The sequence below is a fragment of the Halichoeres trimaculatus genome, unplaced genomic scaffold (assembly GCF_033239565.1).
Source record: "Halichoeres trimaculatus isolate MK-OKI-2021-1 unplaced genomic scaffold, fHalTri1.1 fHalTri1_scaffold_10, whole genome shotgun sequence".
Classification (NCBI taxonomy): domain Eukaryota; kingdom Metazoa; phylum Chordata; class Actinopteri; order Labriformes; family Labridae; genus Halichoeres; species Halichoeres trimaculatus.
Window position 1 is genome coordinate 1,046,748 of NW_027437187.1, and position 21,218 is coordinate 1,067,965.

The window sequence follows — 21,218 nt, forward strand, 5'->3', positions numbered from 1 at the left end:
TTTCCAAAGCCACACCTGTCTGTCTGCAGGTCTGCTTTTCTGTCTCTCCACTCTGAACACTCCTGTCATTGAACTCTCAGGCTCACGTTCAAAGAGCTTCAGCCCACATCACATATGAAACATGTTATTCCCGCCACGCGGTGAACCGACAGATTTCACTTCATGAGAACAGCCTAAAAACTGATGGCATTGAAAAAGTTCTTGATAAACAAACTAAAGCACAGTAATATCCATCATCAGCTCATGAAAACAAGCAAACATAGGCCTTAAAAAGCAAACCATAAAATCCTCATGTCTGTGTATGTCTACTGAAGCTCTTCATTCCTGCCAACAAGCTGTGGTTTTCTTTTTCCAGCAGGACTCAGCACCTGCCCACAGCGCCACAACTACCAAATTATTCACTGACTTGCCTGACCTGAGCCTCATCCAGAATCTGTGGGATTTTTATCAAGAGGAGACAGTGAGACCAGCTGAAGGGCGATATCAAAGCAACCTGAGCTTCAGAAACACCTCTGCAGATCTCTGGGCTGAGTTTGTATAAGGGCCATTCCACTGAATCAGTGCCATCTACGTCCCCTGGTAATACAAGTACGCCATCAAATGAACTAAACAACATTTTTCTCTGATTTCATATTTAAAAAAAAATACCTTCAAAGATTAATCTTACTACCCTGAACTCTGGGGAAAAAGCTTTTTTTTTTTTGCCTGTACCTCCTTCCTGAAATAAGACTTAACCATGAAATATAAAAAAATTAAATCCTTCAGAAACATGACATGTTTACAAGTCAATCCCAACTACTCTAACTTCATTAACTTACTTACTTTACTCTAGTGGTATTCCTGTGTTTTGACTCAGTCTTGTTCCCCCAACACATTACCCCCTCTTAAACATTTGGAATATTCCACCAGTCACATGGTCCACAGGAAGTAGCATCATTCAGGTCTTCTGCAGGCCATGGGGAGATCAAATGCAAGTTTATTATCTTTTACTTTTCTTTGAGGATATTTACTCTCTGACTGAGGGGGTTACAATCTCAGCTCAGTCCTCTTACTGAATAAATAAATAAATAAATAAATAAATAAATAAATAAACAAGTTAATTAATTGATTAATAAATTATTATTATTATTATTATTATTATTATTATTATTATTATTATTATTATTATTATTACCAGGAACAGGAGCGAGTAGAGTCCTTTGGTCCTCCAGCCAGTGGATGTATTGGTGTGAATATCAGCCCATGTAGTGTTGATTTTTAGGATTTCTACATTTTAAAGTTTTAATGACTTTAGTTGTTAAGGTCTCTGATCAGTTTCAAAGTGTGAATACAAAAACTCACAGTGAACCCAGCTCCCACAGAAAGCTGCAGAAAAGCAGCTGGAAATAAGCTGACTAGCTTTTAACATGCTGTTAGAGCTCACATGAGTTTAACAGGACTGAGAAAAATTCAACCATCTTTGGCTGAAGAAGCTTTAAAAATGAAATAAAGCTGTCTGAGATGGAACAGTAAACACTTTGAGTAGTTCAATATATAAATTATTAGATTTACAGCTGAAAAAAGAGAAATTAAACTTAACTTTTAAAGAGTTCAAACAAGCACATGGCACTGATTCAGTGAACTGACCTGTAAATAAACCTTCTTTTTGGAAAATGTATATTTCTGTATACTCAAGTTAATTAGTTATCATTTTGTTGCAAACCACCCCACAAATCAGATCTAACCCTACAGCCAGTAAGATTAAAAAAACAAAAAAAAAAAAAACAAAGAGAAAGATTTTAAAACTCTGGATTGAACAGAATCTGAGACTCTCTCTGTTGGTCTGTGATGTCAGAGTCTGCACCAGAAGAAATCAAAATGGACAGAAAAAAGTCGTTAAATTAATCTTTATAGGGGAAAGATAAATCAAATCACACTTTACAACTCATTTGGTTTCACAATCCCTGGAAAATAAAAAAGCGAACAGCATCATGTTCCTCAGACACTTTGGGACTGTTACACATTTAGTGACCCATGCTTATGACAAAAATAGTCTCTGTGGTCTCTCAGTGTTTGTGGTGTGAAAGCAGCTCCTCTGTTTCATCTCTCCACACTTCAAACAGAAACTCAGCAGAACACAGTCATCCTGCTGACATGCAACACTTAACAACATTATTTTAAAGTTGTTTTTACTGCCATATCCAATAAGACACATGAGAAAAACATCTGTGGATACATATATATACATTAACTTACATCTTGGATAGCTCTGTTTTTATGAACAATATTTACACCTCAGCTGAGGAGGGAGGAGTCCTGGTTTCACCTCTGGGCCCAAAGAGGTCTACTACTGCATTGGTCACATTACAGGAATGTGTCAGCGGTTTGGCTTGGAGAGCATCAGCACTGGCGACGCTAGGTGACAGATATACACATCAGTGACTCTGTACGGTGCACGCGTTGAAGCATGATGTCACGACATGAGACAGCTGCTCTTCCTGCAGACAAGAGGAGACGCTGATCATGGCTTGGCTTACTGTCTCTATTATGGACTGTATAAAAAGATTGATGACATGACCGCTCTGCCTAAAGTGAAGCCAAAACATGTAGAGCCCCCTCCACTGGCTGACTGCAGTACATATCATAAAGCCTGCCCTCTCCATGTTAACAGATGGGACTTGAAATAAAGCTTAGATCAATGTTTGTCATACGTGTGTTGTAAAAGTTAGTTCTTATAACGCTGATTTTCAGTGTTCATGTTTTTGTAACGTTTACCATAGCCCTGTTTCCACTAAGTGGTACAGTTCATTTCATCTCGGTACAGCACACATTTTGTAGTGTTTCCTTTGACTAATCCCAGGACAGGACCTCAATAACCAACCAGTACTGCCCACTTTTTGGTACCCTTCTGTTGGGGTGCCAGACATTGACCCCAGAGGGTGGGGCTAGAAACACTGCAGTCTGTTGATTGGTGGAAAGAATGCTCACTTCCTGTGTGACAGTGGATGCTGCACAACAAAGCTTGATTGGTCTTGTCACAAAGAGCCACGTGCCAATCACAAAGATGACAAATTGCTGGATGCCTTCATCATTGCTCTTTGTTTACTGTGTCGCTATTTTCTTCTTTGTTGGATTTATTATCGGGGTACACTGTGTTACGCTGCTATGCCCTCATGCTATCACAAAGCTGATGTGGCTACCAGCTTCCAGCTTACACGCTGCCTACCAAGAAGGGCACGATTGGCTGTGGAAACACAAACAGGATCAGTCTTTACTGATCCAACCTGTACCAAAGTGTGCTGATCCAAACCGGACAACTTGATGGTTATGGGGATTCAGAATCAGTTCTTGGATCTTAAAAAAGAGGGGGAATGATGATTGACAGTGCTGTGTGCAACAAACACAAACACAACAGTCATGAAGCTTTCTATGACTCTGAATGTGTGCTCCACACACACAGGAACCTGACACAGCTGATCACTCATTGTGTTTTGGTTGGAGGAGGGCCTCCTGCAGAGACTCCAGCCCCATGTCAGCCTGTCTTGGAGGTTGTTTTGGCTTCACTTTAGTGCAACAGGAGGTGGAGACGGTCAGTGGTCTCCACACAGAGCTGCTGCTGACGTCCCTCACCTGGTCCATCCAGCTGACTGTACACTGTGACAGTAATGTATGTTATTTGGCTTGATGCAGCTGTCTTATGACAGTCATCTATCACTGTATTTATTGTCCACACATGTCTCCTAACAATCTGAGATAACAGGAACTGATGAGCTCCACAGAAACAAAGATGGGAACCCCACAAGACTTATTTTGGTCTGTCGCCTGATGATCCCTCAGTACAGCTCCATTTCTCTGCCGTGTCTGTGAAGATGATCTGAGTGTTCAGGAGCTCAGACGATGGATCCCTTAGAGGAGGACAGGTGGATGGACTGGATGCGGACGGCCAATGTTTTCTCCAGGTCCTGCAGTATTTCACAGGCTGGGCTGTCTGGAGGAGTGTCATAGAGCAGCTGTTTGAACGGCTCCATCTCTATCAGGATCACCATGTTTTTCAAGAAGAAGCCCTCGATATAAGATGCCAAGTCTGGAGCATCCAGGAACTGCAGGAAAAAGAAAAACATGAAAGTGAAATTAGCGTATGGATCAACGTACTCTCAGAGTGAGCTGGTTTATCTTAGAAACAAATCTTCCAGTCCTCTTTCACCTTGGTGTGGCTGTAGATCTCCACACAGGTTTCAGTGTTGATGTTTTTGGTGCAGATGATCTCACAGTGCCTCTGCAGCGCCTCCAGCTGGAAGAACTTGGCTGCAGACAGGAGCTGGATAAAACACGTGTCTCATTGAATGTTTTTTCTTATTAAAGCTATTTACAGGTTTAGAGTTTTTCAGAGAAGAATCTGACACTGACACTGACCTCCATGATGTCTGTGTTTCTGATGTGCAGAGCATCCGTCCCTCCAAAGTACAGGTACTGCATCACCAGCTGAGAGGATACAACATATTTCACAGCTCTCACTCAAAGACAAGCACATGAAGGATGAATCAAAGTGGTGAGAGGAGAGGATCAATGTGTGGGTCAGAGCAGCGCCTCACCTGGAAAATATGATATTTGACGTTGCTGATTTCAATGCAGGTATTTTCACCACAAGGTCTGTTTGCCAGGAGAGTTTTAAACCTAGAGGAGAGGAATACATTCAGTGAGGATGAAGCAGTTTGACAGCAGAGCATCCTCAGACTCTGATCACTGTGAGTGATCACACTTTGAAAATGAGCTTCAACACTGCCTCACGCTGTTTCCAAAAAAAATACCACTGACTGAATAAGACAGACAAAGCTTCTGCAACAGTTTCTATTATTGCATTGGTTTCATGGTCAGTCAAGGTCATTCAAGGTCTGTGTTTGTGCAGAGCTTTGGTCCAACATCTAATCTTTGCTCTCCTGTGAGATGTCTGCTGTGTTGAGCTGATTTATCAGCCTCCAGGTGAAAACTGTTGATGTAGTTTGGTTTCTTCAGAGATCCCTAAATATGACAAACAGAACCGCAAAACTGCAGATCAAGAAGTGAAATCAGTGATCTCTTTTTTTTCTTTTTTTTTGTGTTTTCCTCATTTGTTACTTTTATTTCTTTTTGGCTTTAAATTTTCAGTTTCAGTGTATCTTTAATTGAGTTTTTGAAGCCATCATCCAAGTCCAGTTTATTTATTTATTTCAAATTTATTTTTTGAAAATGCTTAGTTTTGGATTACTTTTTGTTTTTATTAAAGGCTAAAAAATTGAAGGTTGATTTTTTCTAAATGAAAAGTTTTAGATTATTTCATTTTTTTTTAAATGCAGTGTTTGATATAACATTTCTTTCACGATTAAATTCAAGGCTAGTGTTTTTGAAAGTGATCAAATTTAAGGTAAGTTTTTTTCAGATGGGTAAATCAAAGGTTTTTTTAATTGTAAAATTTGAGGCTAGTTTTTTTAAAATAATTTAACTTAAGGTTAAGTTTTTTTAAGTGCTTAGTTTAAGGTTATACGTAAACACACACAGAGACACAGACACAGACACAGACACACACACACACACACACACACACACACACACACACACACACACACACACACACACACACACACACACACACACACACACACACACACACACACACACACAAATGATCTGATTTAAGGTTAGCTTTTTTAAAAATGATTGATTTAAGGCTATTTTGGGGAAAATTTTTCCATTTAGAGTTATCTATTTTTTTTGAAAGTGATCAAATTAGGGTGAATTCATTTTTTGAAATAACTTAATCTAAGGTTGTTGATTTTTTTTTTTCAAAATTATTTTTTTAAATTTTTTAATTTTGAAAAAAATATTCCATTGATGGCTAGTTTATTTTATAAATATAAAGTTGTATATATATATATATATATATATATATATATATATATATATATATATATATATATATATATATATATATATAGAGAGAGAGAGAGAGAGAGAGAGAGAGAGAGAGAGAGAGAGAGATGGATACAATGTTGATATATATATTTATATATATATATATATATATATATATATATATATATATATATATATATATATATATATATATCTATATATATATAGTTATATATATATTTGGGGGGTGGGGGTGGGGGGGGCTTAATTTTTGGTAGGTTTCATTAGTTTCAGTTTAAGTTTTAGTCATTTTTTTATTTGGGGTAGTTGTCAAGGGTGAGACTCAGATGGATACAATTGTTCCTCTTTACTTGAATGATCTGATAATACATGTTACTGTTTACATCAGAATAATTGATAAAATGAGCCAAATTAAATCACTAAGGTTGGCTTCATCTTTACAATCTGACATGCTTCACTAATAACACACAGCTGCTTTAATCAAATCAATAGTTTAACATATCTGGATTCTGTTTTTAGTCATTTCTATAATAGTGAGATGTTGTTGTTATGTAATATTGTAATATTTGGATGTTCGAACCATTATAGATGTTGTCAGAGCTTATGTTTGCTGGAGAGATCTGTTCTGATAAACTCATCAGCAACAAGTGTCACACAGCTACCTGCTTTGTGTGTGTGTATGTGTGTGTGTGTGTGTGTGTGTGTGTGTGTGTGTGTGTGTGTGTGTGTGTGTGTGTGTATGTGTGTGTGTGTGTGTGTGTGTGTGTGTGTGTGTGTGTGTGTGTGTGTGTGTGTGTGTGTGTGTGTGTGTATAACCTGCAGTCAGACAATCTCATGCAGCAAGAAAGGGGGTGGATGTTTTTTGAAGGTTTCAGTAAAAGGCAGAGGCAATGGACTTGAGTGGCCTTCTATTAGAGCTTACAGGACCATTCTTAGGAACAGTGGGGTGATGGGGGGAGATAACAGCAGGAGAAAGGGTTAAAAAGCGGGAGTTCCCTCCCAGGCCAGGAATGCTGGCAGGTGTGTGTAAAATAATGAGTTTATGGAAACAGAGTGACAAAGAGGAAAACCAAAAGCATTTTCTCCATCATCTTAGTTTAGTTTTATAAACTCACATTACAGTTTAAGTTATTGTGTTTTTTTGTTTCTTTTTGTAAAGCTTATTTCTATTTTTAATTTAGTGAACAAAACATTTTTTTTCATCTCTTGTTTTTTTTCAAATCTAGTTTTCTCTGCTCCCTGGTGGACTTCTATCACTCTCTCAAATGCTGAACCCCCTCCAGAAATAAATCAACAACCAACAGTGGGACTCCTCACTGTGCTTATATTAGAAACAACATCTTAAATAATACTGCTCTGTATTTTAAACATAAAATCATGCCAGGGTGGGTTGGTTATACTTGTGTGTTGCTCTGAGGACATCTTGTCAACAACATGTCAGTGATGTGTCATTCCTTTTCAGGCGCTCTGTGACAGTTGGGTGTTTTGATGTCATATGACGTGAGGGTGAAATAGGAGTCCTCTCAGAATCAGAATGAGCAGAGAAAATGGTGAAACGTCCAGCGCTGACATCCCATTCAGAGCCACACGGTAAATGAGGGCCAGAGCTTCCTGACTGCTGAATGAATGAATGGATCAGCCTTTCTGTGCTCACAGTCCCACGTCACGAGACACGAGGAAACAAAACAGGGTACAGGGTACAGAGTGAGTGTCATGTGTTGTGGTGTCGGGGTGAGTGTACCTGTTGGAGGCAGTGAAGAGCAGGACTTTGTGGGCGTAGAAAGGCTTCCCCTCCACCAGAAAAGTCACATCAGACATCTCTTTGTTGTTCAGGAAGTGAGGATCTGAAAGACATGCGGCCAGAAAAACACGTTTGTCTGATTGTTATAAAAAGCAAGACAAAAAAGCAAACACAGAAAAGAAGAAAAGGAACAAATGTGGTGTACCACTCATCCTTTCTATCCTTTCCATCACTTTTCAGCAGCACTCAGACTTTTGCATATTTACTCTGCAGCAAAACACACTCCAACCTGACTGCTTCAGTCTGTGAAAGGATAGTTTGATATTTTGGCACAGTGGTTGTGAGAGGTACTTGTCAATAGTTTGTTTATTCTCACAGGGGGGTTCCAGGCAGCTTAGCTCTTTGCAGAGGAAAGCAGCGGGTGCTGGGTTAACCCCGTCACTCGGCTTATTCTAATAATCTCCTGCACAAACAGGAGTATCAGTGTAAGTGTATGCTCCATTTTCTTTTTGTTTGTTTGAATGTCAGTGATGTTACTTTGACATCAGGAAAGTACTTTATTTCTGCTTTTCTGAACATCTGACTTCCCCCGGGCGGCTTCTCAACAAAGGGGCAGAGCCAGCCAGGATCTCCTGTGGGTGATACACTTACAAGTAGCTCAAACTACCACACTTACAGAATTCAAACTTAGTTTAATAGCTTAGTTTAAAGCTGCACCGGCATGGCAAAGCCTGGTAAAAAGTCATTGATCAGGATTCAAATGAGTGGGAAAAATCTCCCCAAAAGAGTCAGGCTGCAGCCCTTACCTCTCAAGCTCCTAGCCTCATTTCAAAATAAAATCACTGTCCAGTTCCAGTTTATAATTTCTGTTATAAATTTACATCAGCCTGATGCTTTTGTTTCAAGAATGCAGCAGTATATCCGAGAACACAATCAGGACGCCAAATGTTGTTTAGAGCTTTTTTTCATTTATATACATGGCACTGAAATCTTATTTACACTCTTCTGCTAAATTCAGAAAAAAAAAAAATCATGAGGTGAACTCTTTAGTGTGAAGAGTATAGTGAAAAAAGCCAGCTGATGAAGTTTAAGTAAAAATGAACCAAAGACACACCAGAGTTTAGCTGAAAACCATAGTCATCCAGAGAGGGTTAGTGAGCAACAGAACGGTTACCTGCAGTTCCTGATAAACTGTTTCATACTTTGAAATTAATGTCATTTTACCTCTTTTTTTATAACTTCAGAAATAAGACCTCTAAAAATAGCTTAACCATGATATCAGTTAATGTAACAAAATAATGTCCACTCTCATTATAGGACAGTATAACGCCTCTTGTTTCTTGTAATAGTTTTTTTTTCTTACCTTTTGCAACCTAAATTTGTAAACCAGGTGGCTCATCCTCCATTTTGTTAATTAACTCCGTATAAATGTGTTTAAACTCAGCACCCTCTGCTCTGTGTGAATGAGGTGCTATATTTCAAACAGCAATAACACAATCTGAAAAGTCACCAAAGTGCAACCAAATCACAGACATGTATACAGAAATTTCATAAACATGTCGAAATTTACATTTTTAATGTAGCACAGCTTTATTTTGTGTTTCTGTTGTTCTGTACCATACTTTGGATGCTGCTTCACATAGTTTTGATTAGTGCTGTCAGGCGATTAAAAAAAAAATCTAATTAATTACAGGATTTGTAATTAATTAATCTAATTAATCGCATTTTAATCTCATATCTGCTTAAGGTCCCAAAATAAAGAATTTGAATTCCAGGACATTAAAATTACATTAAAAGACATTTAAAAAACGTTTTTAAATAAGGTGGGAATATATAGAACACATTTTTAGGTACCCTGATGCATGAGGAACAAATGAAAAAAGGTGTTATGGTTCTATCTTTACAAAATCTACACAGTCCTGCACCTAAGATAAGCTGATTTGATTTTAGGACAGTTTTTGCTTCTGTTCACATTTTTACTCGATGTGGACTCAATTTTCACTGCAATATGAACTTCTATACTTCTATGAGGTCAGGAGAACCAGGGCTAAAGGCTAAAAACTGTGAGGAACTATGTACAAAACACTTTTTTCAAGTCTTGGATCAAAGAAAAGTGAAGTATTCTCAGTTTAACATGCTCTGAACACACAAACTGTTGCTCATTGGTGCAGAGCAGCCCCAAGCTGAAACATGACACCAGGAAGATGGAAGGAAATTTTCAAAGAATTCTTTAGATTTAAATACAGGACATTTATCAATCATTCAGGGCTTGTTTGATGCAGTAAAGAGTGTAAAATTACCTGCTTTTTACAGAGTTGAGCTAGAGCAAACGATTGATTTTCTGTAGATTTTCAAAAAGGACGTGTGAATAAACGCGATGTGGACGGCAGTCCCCTTAACAGCGCTCTCTCTTCCCCCAGGTTCAAAGCATGCTGCTGACGGTGTGATACATTCAGGGACCGCCAGAAATTTGAAAATCTGATGAGAGCACCCCTTTTTCCATGTAGGACAAACGGTTCGTTAATGCTAGACATTTGAAAATAAGTGCGTCTTTGAACGCCTTGCGGGTTTGGGATCTAGATTAATCTGTGTTAATTTTTATAACGCGTTAATTTGCAGTGTAATTAATTAATCTAATTAACGCGTTAAAATGACAGCCCTAGTTTTGATACAACCTTTCAGAAATGAGTAGCTGTCTATTGTTTTTTGTTGTCACTGACTGTTTTTCCTGGGTGTATTTCCTGTCCTAACATGTAATAAATTATGACATTTCTGGGGCTGACAGCAGAGGTTGGAGTCTGCAGGACAGGAGTTTGAGAGGTGAGGTCTGCAGACCCTTCTCATCAACAAATGCATTAAACTCATCAATACAATGCTGCTTTCTGCATTGGAAGTTTTTATCTTCACACCTCTGAAGTCTTCAGATTAGTTTTAAACATCTGTGACTATAGTTTACACCTGGACCTGTCTGGACAATGAGCTCATGTTAAGTGGAATGAGACAGTTTGACTTGTGATGAGGTGAACACTTTGTAAGATTTGAGCGTTTGCAGTGCAGCCTCTGGACACTAGGTGGCGACATGAGTACTTTTTATTTCCCTGCATCATAAAGTCAGAGGTAAAACAAACCCCAGAACACATATATCCCAGTATTGATCGTGCTCGTCCTGTGAGCTGTATTTTTAGGCTGTTAAAGGTTTCACAGCAGGACAAAAAAGATCCAAAAGAAGCATGCTCTCACCCAGACGTGACGCCGGCTTCCTCTTGATCTCAGCCAGCTTGGGGATGGGGTACGGGCCGTAGCACTGGGTGAAGATGGCCGACAGCTGCTGGCTGATCACCTCGTTCTGAGACAAACACAGACAGAGGAACCAAACATCAGAGGGAGAGGGAAGCTGCCTGGGCGGGCGGGCAGCGCTCAGCCAACATCCAGGAGTCCATGTTACGCAAGAACTCAGGTACTTACTGCAACGCTGCTCTCCCACACAAACATCCCCAACACAATTATCTCCACAGTGAGAGGGAGACAACTCCTGCAGCCCTCTTTCTCACTCTGCATTCACTTCATGCAGCTAAATCTTCCCGAGCCACACATGTCCATGGGCTCCTCACACCTTAAAACGGGATCAGATGAAATCCTGCACACTCTCTTCCCCAGAGATCACCAAACCAGGGAACGCAATGACAGGCTGCGCTGCTGAAGGAGTGTGAAAAAAGAGACAGACAGGACAGAGAGAGACAAGAGAGAGCTTGTCTTTCTAACACTAAACTTTCCATTTGTGTTTCTGGAAGGAAGAAGCAGGGGAGGCTTTTCTCTGCGACACAGGGAAACCGCAGCCTCCTGCGGGCGCAGACAGACTGCTGTTCTTACTGAGGCATGGCACAAACAAACAGCTTTCACAGCAACACACACACACACACACACACACACACACACACAAACACACACACACGCGCGCGCGCGCGCGCACACACACACACACACACACACACACACACACACACACACACACACACACACACACACACACACACACACACACACACACACACACACACACAGAGCCAGGACTTTAAGAAACCCAGTGTGAGATGGCCTCAGATAAAACAATGCGTAGCAGAGCCCTCACAGTGACAGGGCTCTGCACATGTGTCTGGACTCTCTGGCCCCTCACACGGTCTACCTCAGGTTCATCTCAGATCCCTTTTGTCCTAAATGTGTGAAAGATGAGTGCGATTGACTGGTTACCTGTCTTACTATTCAGGCAGAGTTACACCTGCACCACCTCATAATACACAGCGGTGTACAGCAGTGTATTTTGAGGCTGGCACAGACAGTGGCCCGTTCACCAACACTCTATGGACTGAACTTGGAGTACATAACTCAGTTACTGAATGAAGGATTCAGCTGGTAGAGACTTTCCTGCTGATGAACGAGCACCCCTGCCAGACTGTCTGTGGTCCTCCTGGTGGAGCTCTGCCAGAGGTCCCTGAGGCCCGTTGTAAAGATGAGGGTCAGTGAACCCCTATACATCAGCAGAGACAGAGCTCCCCTGACTCTCAGAGGCCTGAGCGTGTGCTTTGGTGTTTGAGAGAGCCAGCACTGGCCAATCTCAGGCCATGTTCACACATAGCTGGGTATTTTCAACCCCCCCCCCCCTTTTCTTTTTAAAAATACTATCTCCCAAGTGTGGCTCAAGGCATGCCAAACCCGTATTTGTCAGTGTTTTCCAAACGTAAAAACCCGTGCCAGCCATCGAGCCCCCGTCATTCAGCTGTGACGTTTCAGAAACAAAAACTCTGTTTACCTGTGTCCACACGAAACCATGAAACCAGAGTTTTTCAAAGTCTTCACTTTGGCCAGAAAACATTGTTTTCAGTGACGTAAAAATGCAGTTTTGTGTGGATGACAGGTGTAAACTTGTAAAAACATATGCGTTTTCCCAAATATCAGGCTATGTGTGGGCATAGCCGCATTGTGTCTACTCAAGTCTTTGATTTATGTGTGTGTATGTGTGTGTGCAGTTTTCTATTTACTCAACAATCACGCCTGCAGAGCAACATTTAGCCAGGGCAGAAACAGCAGAGCCAGACAGGTCAGCGTGCTGCTCTGAGTCGAACACAGCTGTAGCCAGGGGATGATAATCTTTGGTAATGAGAGCAGGACCTGATGTAAGGAGCAGCAACAAAAGGAGCTGAGGGCCTGTCATAAATCATTACCACTCTTAGTAATTGATATTGAATGGGCCTCTGAGGCTCTGTCAGTCTGTGTGAAGCTGATGACCTGACTTCCTAATGGCATTTCACAAACAGAAAGGAGCTCAGGAGATGGAGCAAAGGAAAGTGAGAGTATGAGGGAGGATAAAGATGTAAACATGTTAAAGAGACAGCTCAACCATGCAGTTCAGAGAGGGGCTATTACAACATTTTAAAAGGAGCTCTGAATAAAAAAAGAGTTAGTGAACTACTCTCTCTCTCTCTCTCTCTCTCTCTGTGTGTGTGTGTGTGTGTGTGTGTGTGTGTGTGTGTGTGTGTGTGTGTGTGTGTGTGTGTGTGTGTGTGTGTGTGTGTGTGTGTGTGTGTGTGTGTGAGAGAGAGAGAGAGAGACAGAGAGAGTTAGACCTGTTAAGCTGTGGATCTAAAAGCCATAGTGTTGTAAATTTTCCATCACTGATGTCACTTAAATAACTTTACATGAATAATGTTTTGAGACCAATGTTCTGTTTATAAAATTATTTTACAAATGTGACATTAATAACTTTAAGTTAGTTATGCTTCTATTAGGTTACCAATGTAATGTTACTGATGTTAGGTTAATAACTTTTCTATAATAACTTCTATAATAACTAATTCACAATTGTTGAATGAATTACTTTAAGATGGTCTGGAGAGGATCTATTTAAGGTGGACTGCCTTGCCACCGTCTGACCCCGAGTCTCATGCACTGTTGTAAAGATGTGACTTTTAACCAGGCATGTGTTTGTTTTGGAACAAATTTGCTCAGTTCAAGTCAACTTTTTAGGTAGGTAAGATATTTATCAGTAGCGCTGTTGTTTGAAGCGTGACAACAAGCATAGTCAGTTTCTACTCTCAGACAGCTATAAGTAGCACTACCAGCTGTCCGATGCTCTGAGACGTGTCTGTAATGTGTAACGTTAGTGAATCCTGGTTCTGTCCTGCCAGTCATCTACCAATCAGAGCTAATGTAACCTCACTCTTCATTTTATTGATAGACTCTCAAGTTTGAACAGACCACTGCAGAATAACTGCTGACTGTGGGTTTTAATCAACATTAGCAGAAAAAAAATGTAGCCCTTTAGCCTTTAGCTTGTGCTCTATCTCTCTCCTGTATCTCTTTCTTCTTCTCTTCTGTCCTTTTTCTGACAGTTAGGCTCCAGTGTCCACCATCACTACAAAATTAATCACAGAAATTGTCTTCAGCAGAGAAAAACACAGATCTCTGTGTTTTATCTCTTCTCACTGCTAAACTTAGTCAGCTGGCGTGGTGTTGTCATAGTGACCTAGACGTGCCATAAATCAATCCAGCCCTGTTCGACCTGATCAGTAACCTAGCAATTTAAAATAACCTGTAACCGGTAATACTGGTGTTGATAATCTCATTTTAAAGTGTGGATCAGCATCAGGTATGAATCCAGAAAGGGGGCTTTTTCAACATCACTGAGTAACTCCTCACAGGAACTTGAATGTAACTAATTTGGTGCGACTGTTGTCAGGCTTGTAACTTTATGTTTCTAATGTACAATAACAAATGTTTGGTTAACAACTTCACATGACTAATGTAACCTTAGTGATGTTACTTACATTTTTACAATAATAGCTATGTAGCACTAATGCTACCTTCCTAATATTACTCCTAATGTTACATTAATAACGTTACATGACTAATATTATGTTATTTACTAAATATAACTAATGAAACATATATAACTTTACATCACTAATGTTGTGTTACAGTATGGTGCAATTTATTATGTTATATTAAAACATTATATGGTGCATTATACAATATCGTATTAAACAATTAAATGTGATTTGATGAGACACAATACAATGTGGCACAATATGTTACTCTTAAATAATATGAGACCTTTACAAGTGATGAACTGGTGATTTTCTAATCAACAAACATGCAAACAATAGAAAGAACAAGCTACGACATTGTGTTCACTGAGCTGTGTGTTTAGTACCTTGCTGGCTCTGAGGATCTGGAACATCAGAGGCAGGCCATGTGTGATCAGCTCCTCTGTGTACTCCTCTTCCTCGATGCAGCTGAACTCTTTGAGCAGACCCTGAATCAGAGGTCGCCTGTGCTGACTGAAGCACGTCCTCAGAGACTCCAGCCAGGTGTGCAGAGTCCATGGAACACCTGAGAGGCAGTGGTGGAGGTCACAAACATGAAACACATCAGATGCTCACACATACATGCTCAAAGTGAGTCTGAACACACAGGGTGGCTCTAGTTTCATCAGGTGGTTTGGAGAAACTGACCGAGGCTCCGGATGTCTATGGTGATGTCCACGTGCCCATGTTCTGAGCTGTGGTACATGGCTTCCTTCAGGGCTTTGAGTTTGGCCTTCCCAGTCCGGATCAGATCAATCTGAGAAGAACTCCTCCCCTCCAGCTCTGAGCCCTCAGCTAAAATCTCCTCCAGTGATAAAACGTCCCCCTTCCCTTTCTCTGTGTGGGACAGCAGCTTACGAAACACATTTCTGCAGGAACACAAACAAAGCAAGAGAAACTCAGTTTGGTTGGTCTGCTGCTTGGAGAATGACTCTGCTTTATTGTCTGTGCCTTCTGTCCAATAACTCCACAAGTGGGTACAGGTGCATGTGAAATCATGCCCACAGATGTGTTTGTTTTCTGAGTGATGTGACACCCGCTGAGTCATTGCCAATACTGACAGGCCGCAGCTATCTGAAATGAACTGCCTCACTGCTTTAATTGTTTTTGCTACATAAAGCTTGGTTTTAATGAGTGATTACATTAGATAAAAAATCTTACCACATATGAAGAAACAGAAAAATGTCTCCAAGGCAAAAGCTTTTAATTTATGCTAATGTGCACTCCACTGTCTTAAGAGGCTGCAGACGAGGAGCAGCAGATTTACAGAGCAGACATTTAAGTATGTTTGGTGTTAGACTGGACTGGATGAGAGGAAGAAAACACGGAGGGAGCTGCATTCATCAGAGTCCACCTGCTAGAATTTATTTAGTATTTATAGTTTTATTTGAATAAGTGAATAATCACCTGAAGTTAGACAATATTATTGTTTTAGTGAGCTTAGAACATGTTTTTTTTGTTTCTACATAAGACAAGATCCCCTTCCACTGTGCAGTGACATACTGCATGTGTTTTTGTATTTGTTCATAGCAGCATTTAGGGATATAACTCTTTTGTTGCAATCTTGAAATATGCAACATTTTAATCATCTTTGGGTTTTCCTAGAGGAGATGGTTCCTGATGAGTTAAAGCCATGCCCGTCTTAGTTTCCTCACTGCAATCAAAATTAATGTACCACTTCAGCAAGAAGAAATTAGGGCAGTACATCAAAAATATTCAATTTCACAGGTCAATCAAGTCAACACAGCACATTAAAAAAAAAAACCTTCTTTAAATTTTCTGGACAGAACTATGGACAACAGAGTTTAAAGCAGCATTTCCAGGTAGGTGACCTTAGGTACCTCATGGTTAAATCCACAAAGTGCATTCCATGGCTGATATAAAAACTGACAGCCCAATAACATTTATCAGCTCTGTGAAGCTCACTAAAGTTGTTTTTTCTCTAAAACCAGTATGCAGCCTATCAACGCTGACATTGTCATTAAGGCTGAGAAGATGTAAATAGGTAATGAGTTTAAAAATCTTGGTGTAGTTTTAGACTGGAACCTTAACATGAAGAAACATGTTGAGAAAATTATATAAAAAAACATCAAAATTTGGCAAACTTTAAACATATAAGAAGCTGCCTTTCAGGGAATGCATGCTATGACATTTATGCATGCTATGATCCTTTCCAATATGTCATACTGTGTCACATGCCGGGGTCAGGCTGGAGAGACGATCCTTAAACCACTGGAGTCTCTGTGTAAACAAACCTTAAAAATACTGGACAAAAGAACTAACACAATACCACCACTGTAGGATAGTGGAGAAACATCATCTGTTGAGTTTTGAGAACTTTAGGTTGTTTTCAAATGTATGTCTTGTGCATAAGATTGTGAATGTTTTTTCTCTTCCTGGTATGGAATCGTTGCCATGATCACTGGAAAGTTAGTGTGTCAGCTCTAATAAATCCCTCTGCACAGCTACCCTTGGCTCTCAGCTGATAGTTATAAAGTTCTCTTGCTATGTTTGGCTGTGGGCAAATGGAAGCTTGATGTCTCATTTAACTTTTTTGCATGCTGTTTTGATCATACTTTTGCTATTCCCGCAGGTTCAGCAGGCACAAAAGCTTTGATCTGTATTAGGAGGTGGACCGTGATCATGTGTGTGGAATTTAAAGCAGAATGCACCTTAAGTGAAGGAGCTATAACAACTTCCTGGTTCATGGTGAGACATCAGAGCTTGATGTGGGGCCATAGACACACCTTCTAACTACAGGACATAACCCCATCAGTGATGCTTTATGAAGGCTTTAAAGACATTTAGGGTAAAAATGATATGTGGGGAAAAAAGGAGTTTCATTCACAAAGTAAAACATATAACTTCCTGTTGACAGAGGGAGGCGCTGTTGCTTGAGGAGGCAAACAGGAAAAAAAATGCACTCAGACTAAGACACTGAATATTTGTGTGTGTTATGGTCCTGACCCAACATTGTACACAAAGCTCTCAAGCATTTCGTTAAGCTAAAAAAAAAGTCATCACCTTTGGCAGTTGTTTGTGGCCACGCCCACTGGTTACAAAAAATGGGGACAAATTACACAAATCATCAAAATCTGACTTTAAACTCAAATTTCTGAACTTCCTGTTCAGATTTCACCAAGTGGATTAAGGACTTTTTGGAATGATAGTTATGCGAATAAATGAATTAATAAATAAATAAATAAATGAATAAATAAATAAATAAATAAATAAATAAATAAATAAATAGATAAAAATTAAGGCCTGTGTCTCTAAGTAGCTGGAAGGTCTGCAATTTTTACACCTAGGGATGCTCTGGAGCACATATCAACATGAAAACACTGGGATCTTACATTTTTTTACCATGGCATCATGAATTTTGTGGCGTTTTTTCTTACAGCTGTGAGCACATTGAAGGCACGTGATGTGGGCTTAAATCTGCACAGGAAAATCAACCATTTGGGTTTTTATGAGGGCTCTCTCTCTCTCTCGCTGCACCTACTCTAAGAGCTCAGACCTCAAGAAGGCCAGGGAACGGTTTACCTGACACCAACTGATCTAGTAGATGAAAGGTTAACTCCTAAAGAGCTGGTTTTTGGACATAAACAAGATGACATGCCAAACAAATAGTAGTGTACACAGACATGACAGGAGTGTGTGTGTGTGTGTGTGTGTGTGTGTGTGTGTGTGTGTGTGTGTGTGTGTGTGTGTGTGTGTGTGTGTGTGTGTGTGTGTGTGTGTGTGTGTGTGTTTTTGTGTGTGTTGTATGTTTCCAACCTGTGTCCATGAGCTGCTGCCAGGCTGTAGGAGTTCATGTCTCCCTGCGGTGTGGTGGAAATGCCGTTCCGGTACATGGTTCCCACCATGGGGTCGGCCCCGCGCTCCAGCAGAAGACTCACCAGCTCAAAGTTCCCTGTGCAGGAGAAACAGAGTGTTAACACTCCCACACCCACACACACATGCTGGGAGTGAGACACAGAGATGATTGCGTGGAGAGCATCTGATTGTTAGTCTGCATGCACTGACGCTCAGGTGTTCTCATCAGCTGTCAACAGGAGAGCAGCTGCAGGTGTCAGCCTGGGTGGGGGGGGGCAGAGTCATGCTGTGTCTATGTACCTGCAGCCGCAGCCAGCTGCAGCGGGGTCTCTGTGTAGTTCTCCATCCCGTCCTGCAGGGAGCCCTCCACGTTGGCTTTGGCATCGAGCAGCAGCTGCAGAGGGGATGATGAAGAGAGACAGAGAGGGTGGTGAGAGGAGATGAAGTTAGATAAAGAGATTTATAACCCCTGTTATAGTTAAGGTTTCTTCATCTGCAGTACGCTCAGTTCCACTAATAACTGCAAGAAGAAGTTTTCTTTTTACTGCTGGTTTCCAGCTCTGTCTGATAAACAACAACCTACACCAATATGACAGGAAGAGAACCCTGATCATTTCTGCACAGCTGATAATAAAAGAGACAAGACTTGACATGGAGAACCATTCTCATCATCAACACTTTGATGCCTGATGACAGAAATGACAATGATGACCAACCATGAGCTGAAGCATAACGACAGGTCAGGATGAGAGAGACGTCACTACCTGCACCACAGGCACATGTCCGTGTAACACAGCGAATGTGAGGGGCGTCGCCTGCCGTGTTTCGGGAAAGACTGAGTGGTGCTTGTGCACTGAGTTTGGCACCTGGGGAAGGGACACAGGTGGGTGGGGTTGGGAGAGAGGTGAGGGAGAGAGATATGAAGCCATTAACAGGACGACACGGCCTACAGAGCACAGGACAAGCAGCTGCAGGGGGAGAGAGGGGGACAGGGGAGAGAGGAGTGGTTAAGCAGGAACCCCAGGGCTGCAGAGGACACAGTGATTTTATTTCTAATCAACACGCTGGTTAGAGCTAACAAATGTGGGCCTGATGAACACCACACACATGACACACATGACCAGAGCACAAAGACACATGTCTTCCTCATGCTGCTGCAGGAACTAGAGGGCAGACATGTTTGATAAAGTGTGAAGCTCGACCTGTGGCTGGTGTTTGTGGAGCTCTGAAGAGCTGCTTCTCTGATCTGTGGATGGGTTTCTGACTCATCTCCGTCCTACCTTAAGGCCTTCCCTACAGAGCAGCAAACATGCAGTCTGCTCTTGTTTTGCATCCTGATTTTGGAGGAGAGCGGTATAAGCCTCTCTGCTGCACAGAGCGTGTATCAAACCACATGTTGTGAACTTAGGGATCTCTTTCTGTCTCGTGCACAGAAATACTGTGCAATCAGGCCTTTAGTGTCATAACACCTGCTGCTGGTTGACCTTCCTCTCTGCACTCATTCTGCTCTGGCTCCTTCTCAAAAACCCTTTAAAAACCCTCAGAGAAACTTGCAGAAGGTCAAGCCTTTGACAAAGCAGAACCACAAAGCTTCATGATAAATCTTGATACTCTTATGGTATGGTAAAGGAGCCCACACACACAGTGTGACGGCTGTTTTCAAAGGTCAGGGAGCCAGCTCACTCATCATTTAGCAGAGGCTGTTTGATGATTTAGTCATCAGTCTGTACTGCTTTGTGCTTTAATCATAACTGATGGATGCATTATCTCAGACACAGTGGCTGATGGGATGTGTAGTTGTTAGTGAGGATCATGGGGCCTTGACTGAACCGGCTCTGAAGTCTGTGCAGTCTAAAGACGACGTCTCAGCTCTTTGAAGGCTGTGTGAGAGATGCAGTTTGATTCCAGTCAGCTGATCTTTATCACTTCTTCCTCACACAGAGAGAGGGAGAGAGGAATGGCTCAGCAGTAAATCTGTGTGACACGTTTTCTCTCTGAAAACTCATAAAACTGATTCCATTGAACTGTTAATCTGCCGTCAGACTCCATGGGATGAGGCTGTGCAGTCTGTGCCCCAGGATCCAGTGATGAGGTGGGATGAGGACAGCATGTTTGGTTTCTCCATTTCACTCGTTTCAGGACGTAAAAACGTCTCTGAGCTGGTCATTTTACACTGTGATTTCACACACGTGGTCTTCACTGGCTGAGCTGAGCTTGTAGAGACGTGCTGCAGAAGTCATTCACTATGAAAATTCTTGAAGAAATAAAGTTCAAAACAGCAGCTGAAACCTTCTGTGAGTGAATGTACGAATGGCTAACAGGCTTCAAAATCATGTATGACCTGAAAAAATACTTCACGTCTGTCCTGAGCTGTTCTCATTAGGGCCCCCTACAGGCTTGGATCATTGTTGCCTTTTTTCTCTGTTTCTGTGTTTGTCTGTCTTGGTTAGTATTTGCTGTTTACACCTCTTAACTTGTTATTTCCAGCTCTTGTTCACTGTTTCTTATGAATTTTACACATGCTGCTGAACTTGTGGTGCATTCCTCCAGATGTGGGGTCTGCAACCTTTACTTTCATAATAGCCATTTTGCCTTATCTCACCTGGATAAAAACAAAATGTACTTAATATTGGAAAAAAAAACAAACAAAAAAAATAAATAAATAAAATAAACATAGTAAAATTTATCTTAATTCTTTGTTTTTAAGAAATTTGCATTTTTTTAAATTGAAAAAAAAAAATAATTTCAATTATTTCATAACTTTTCAAAATTAATGAAATTTCAATAAGTTGCTAAATTTTTTAAAAAAATTTGAAAGTTCAAAAAAATTGAAAATTAAAAACAAATTAAAAACTGCAAAAAATTTCAAAATTCAAAATGTAATATATTTGCAAACAATATTTTTAAACATG

General features: G+C 40.6%; 1 protein-coding gene across 2 annotated transcripts in view; it reads right to left on the reverse strand.

The window, feature by feature from the left end:
- Positions 1-1,855: 1,855 nt before the first annotated feature.
- btbd11b (BTB (POZ) domain containing 11b) overlaps positions 1,856-21,218 on the reverse strand; it is a 154,291-nt gene continuing 134,928 nt past the window's right edge. Inside the window, exons 7-17 of one of the 2 annotated variants that reach the window (XM_074676806.1) lie at positions 19,071-19,172; positions 18,607-18,700; positions 18,268-18,403; positions 15,139-15,359; positions 14,838-15,016; positions 10,871-10,976; positions 7,631-7,733; positions 4,572-4,653; positions 4,393-4,461; positions 4,184-4,297; positions 1,856-4,079 (exon numbers count right to left, since the gene is read on the reverse strand). In XM_074676806.1, coding sequence (XP_074532907.1) covers positions 3,870-4,079; positions 4,184-4,297; positions 4,393-4,461; positions 4,572-4,653; positions 7,631-7,733; positions 10,871-10,976; positions 14,838-15,016; positions 15,139-15,359; positions 18,268-18,403; positions 18,607-18,700; positions 19,071-19,172 — 1,416 coding nt within the window. In that variant the 3' untranslated portion in view covers positions 1,856-3,869. The remainder of the gene's footprint in view (positions 4,080-4,183; positions 4,298-4,392; positions 4,462-4,571; positions 4,654-7,630; positions 7,734-10,870; positions 10,977-14,837; positions 15,017-15,138; positions 15,360-18,267; positions 18,404-18,606; positions 18,701-19,070; positions 19,173-21,218) is intronic. The other variant, XM_074676807.1, reaches the window with a different exon arrangement.